We start from the raw sequence: 4,072 nt of genomic DNA, 5'->3' as shown, positions 1-4,072 counted from the left end.
CAAAGGGAGCCCCTCCAAATCTCCTAACAAAGCAATTAGCTTTAATACTAAACCTTGACATTAAAGTTGTTTTCCTAATTGCCATTTCAATCTTGATCCAGGACCAAGTTGCTATGGAGGATATGGAACATTTGATGTGGTCATGCCAGTTTTTGTAAGGGTCTTGTTTAGGGAATGACCCTCCCTTTATAAATATATTCGACTTGATTTTATTTTTATTTTATTTTTTAAAAGAAGAAGCAAAGGATTTTTTTGGTGAGTTGGTCTATTAAAAGGCAGTTTTAGCCTAGAGGTAAAAGCTCTATAAAATGTTCTCTGTAAAAAATAGCCCAACTCAATTAACTCTTTAAAACATTTACACGTGGGAATTCACAAAGCAAAATCCAATTCTCCACTATAGCACTACCTCTAAGGAGGCAAGGGGTATAGAGAGTGCCCTTTGAATAGTCAACACATGTGGGATCCTCTGATCCACATCTCTCTTTGTGGATGTCCTCGATCCACATCTCCACATCTTGTAGTCCACATCCTATGGTGGCTAATTTAATACTTCCTTAGCACATACATTTGCCTCTAATTATGTGCTCATGGCACCACAACTCTCAACACCTCCCCTTGGTGCCATAATCCTTTGGCTACTGCAAGGTGGTCAGATGTGAGTTACAAGATCAAATCCTCCCCTAGATGCTTACATGGCTATTCTCAGGTGGTCAGGTTTGATTTACAAACATATGGGTTGAAGGTGGCGAGGTTGTTGCTTCTCAATGCTTGATGTCGATGGCGTTGTCTGGGCTAATAAAATTGTCATTTCCCCCTCTAATAAAAAAGGCATTCAGAAAGTAGAGTAATAGCATGAAAGGCACTAAAATATGACTTAAGTTCTAGCCTCCAAGGAAAAACAGTAAAAACTCCATCTCAAAGTAGAGTAATAGCATTAAAGGCAAGTCATCCATACTATGATGGGCTTCCAAGGGAGTTTAGCATTAAAGGCACTAAAAAATGATCTTAAAATGGGTGCAAATGCCATATATTATATATAGATGATGGGCTTCCATGGGAAATAGGGCAACCATAAATAAAGCATGGATTTACGTGTTTAGCATTAAAGAATGATAAGTCTTAAAATGGGTGCACCTCGTATTTTGGGCATTAAGGGCACCAAAAATGATTTGTGCAATCATAAAATATATTATATAAACATACACAAAGGTTGGATTGCCTCCACGGAGGATCGAACTCCGGACCTTCAGTTTACAAGACTGACGCTCTACCACTGAGCTATAAAGGCCACTCATGCAAACAACTGTAACTTTTAAGTTTATATTTATATTTAAATTATAATTGGTCGTCGATGAGCAGAGGCTAGAAATACCGGAGGGATGGTAGCGGCTGTGCTCGGCTCTGAATGAGGGAGGTCACACTAACACACTTGTGGGGAGAAGATCAACAACACAAGAGATGGGCGGCGTCTGCTCCTGCTTCCAAGCATCCACCACTCAATCAGATCTCAAGGACGACACCCACAAATCCTCCACCAAAATCAACGGTGATTCCAAGAGCGCCCAAGCCAAGGCCATGGCTGCCCTCGCCGCCCAACAGCGGTAAGCACCCACATCAGCTGCTGCTTCCCTTCTTTTGTTTTTCATCAAGGGGCTCCCTCAAACGATCTCCAAATGCTCTTCTTTGCTAGTATCTTTTCGCATCCTTATTCATCGTCCTTGTCAGTCTTGCTTTGTCCATAGATACTGATGGAAATCTGGGCGGCCGTGGGGAAGCGTGTGCGACTGATATGCAGAAATATCAGTCGCAGAAATATAACGATCGTTGGCTTATTGCTGCTTTGTTTCCTTCCCGTGTTTGATGAACCCGTCCTTTATAGATCCGTGTCTTTGTTAGTGAACTAGTTCTCGTCCGGAAGGTCAGATATTAGCATTTCGGCACACAGATACCGCTCATCATGCGCGATCCCCTGAGTCTTTTGGTATGCGCTATGAGATACTTCCCACAAAGGTTCAACGTATTGTACTTTTTGTTTGCCCTGTTCCGGAAGCTTCAATCGTGAATACCTGGCACTAGGCCAAAAGAAATTCCACGTTCCAAGTTCGCTCCGCATTAAGCTAATTCAGTCCTTTGTGAAATTAAGGGCGGAACAATTCGAAAAGTCAGCCGCAGGAAGAGCTGCACGAGCCCAGGCGAAAGCAACGGCAAAGCATTCACCGGCTCCCAGCAAAGGTGAACCGGTTCTCAAGGTATGCTCATTTCGTTTCTTAACCCAGCTGGTATGGTGACGTAAAAGATACTTTCTACCTTTTTAGTGCAAGAAATAAAATTTAAACTACAATAATATTTTTGGTCACCATCCCGCTTTTAGATCCCTCACCCCTCTTTGATGAATATTTTTGGTCACCATCCCACTTTTAGATCCCTCACCCCTCTTTGATGAACCTCACTCCCCATCTGTTCTTACAAATTTTAATCTACTTTTTTACAGTGGCAAATGGGTTGAATGGAGAACTCTAGTTATAAATGGAGTCGCTTTTCTTAGCTTTGATGATGGAGATAACACCCGTGCTTTTCTCGACACCAACAGTAAACCAGCCAAACTATCATAGTGATTCCAACAATGAAGTAGCATGTGGAGGTTTTGTATTTTTGTAAATTACACATTGTATATCGAACAATGTTTAAAATAGATCTTGTAAGCTTATGGGAAGGAGATAATGCATCTTGATCTATTAAACTTGAGATGTCCTCACAGCTTGAAGCACCTAAGTGCAAAGGAATTTAAGGACTCATAAAGAGGAAAGGAAAAACATCAATAGTGTCAAAAATTCAACAAAATTTTGATTCGGTGTGGTGGTTGGACTCTTTGTCAAATTATGATAATGTACGTTTTTTCTATGCATGTAAGATCACAAAGGTTTAGAGATGGGATTTTGTGATTGTGTATTGAATTGAGTAATTAACTACTTAAGGTCAAGCTTTTAACTTTACATTGTGTACAATGGTTCTCCTTATCATGGATTTTGAAGGGGCTGCATTCTCATTTGGGCATGACATTTTTTTCCTTTTTCTTTGAATTGCGTGTTCCCTTTTATTTTTCTTTTCTACTTTTTGCTACTAGATCTATACTTGAACTTGACTATGGTGTTCATGGGTGATGGATTTGTTGGTTTAAGATCAAAAGTTGGTGTTTCTCCATGTTGGACTTATTCCTTTTAAAGTAGGCACACTTAAGGATTTTGTTAGCATTTTAAAGGAAATTTTTGAATGCTAATGAGACATGGAATCTAGGGGAGGTCTTTAGATTTTTGAACTCTCCTTTTGCCAGTCTTTTTTGTCCTTTAAATGAGTGAGTTGAGTAAAGCATTTTATGCCTCACTACAACTCAATTATCCGACGACTTTGGATATAAATCACCTTCATTAGCATTGACGGATTCTTTGTATCTACATTTTGGCTTTTATAAATGACAATGCACCAAGAGTTGCTTTTTATTGTGACTTTTGTGACCAATTATATTATAATGGCAAAACCAAGATGAGTTATACATAGGGAAGTGAAGCCTCCCTCTTTATTTGTGCAATGGTAGGTATTATCAACATTGTACCACTTGCTAGCCCTATTCTTCACAAAAGGATCCAATGATGAAGGACTCTTTAGGAAAAGATATTAAACTTAATCCCTCCAACAATGAGGGGACCTCTCGTACCCCCCACATCGTTGAGCTACATACTTAAAGGCAAGACCTCCCTGATAAGTATTTTAACCATTCTCCCATCTTGAGGCTTTAGTCTGCACACTACCCTAGCATACTCTAATGGCCCATTTTCAATCTTCTAACTTTCCCCAAAAGTCCATCCCTTTTTTTATTCTCTCCTTTTGTCCATCTCAAGTTTATTGAGGGTGTCACCTCAAGCATAAGGATAGTGATTCCATTACAAGTGAGGCATTAACTCCTAGTATACTTTTTCCAAGACCTTTATAAGGTCAAGCCCTTGATATATAGAAATTATTTTCCCCTCCATCCTATGCCTTGGCAAGTTTCTTTGTTAGAGCATTGGTAGCATAC

General features: G+C 39.8%; 1 protein-coding gene and 1 non-coding gene across 2 annotated transcripts; one reads left to right on the top strand and one right to left on the bottom strand.

Annotated features, from left to right (window-relative positions):
• Positions 1–1,216: 1,216 nt before the first annotated feature.
• Positions 1,217–1,288, bottom strand: TRNAT-UGU (transfer RNA threonine (anticodon UGU)). The gene has a single exon. It is a non-coding gene; the product is annotated as a tRNA-Thr (tRNA).
• Positions 1,289–1,387: 99 nt separating this feature from the next.
• On the top strand, positions 1,388–2,844 carry LOC147893678 (uncharacterized). The gene is made up of 3 exons (XM_087386598.1): positions 1,388–1,601; positions 2,144–2,249; positions 2,492–2,844. The coding sequence occupies exons 1-3, from the start codon at positions 1,459–1,461 to the stop codon at positions 2,504–2,506; spliced, it is 264 nt and encodes an 87-aa protein (XP_087242724.1). The 5' UTR covers positions 1,388–1,458; the 3' UTR covers positions 2,507–2,844.
• The last annotated feature ends 1,228 nt before the right edge of the window (positions 2,845–4,072 follow it).

The sequence above is a fragment of the Dipteris shenzhenensis genome, chromosome 15 (assembly GCF_047967505.1).
Source record: "Dipteris shenzhenensis isolate YYH24624 ecotype China chromosome 15, Dip_SZ_1.0, whole genome shotgun sequence".
NCBI classification, from domain to species: domain Eukaryota; kingdom Viridiplantae; phylum Streptophyta; class Polypodiopsida; order Gleicheniales; family Dipteridaceae; genus Dipteris; species Dipteris shenzhenensis.
The sequence above is the reverse complement of the archived record's forward strand: the minus strand, read 5'-3'. Positions and strand labels throughout refer to the sequence as shown.

Bases quoted from the DNA above. Each gene is read 5' to 3' on its own strand.
- LOC147893678 (XM_087386598.1), top strand. From the start codon at position 1,459: ATGGGCGGCGTCTGCTCCTGCTTCCAAGCATCCACCACTCAATCAGAT. The intron at 1,602-2,143 runs GTAAGCACCCAC...TGTGAAATTAAG, and splicing joins GCCCTCGCCGCCCAACAGCG to GGCGGAACAATTCGAAAAGT.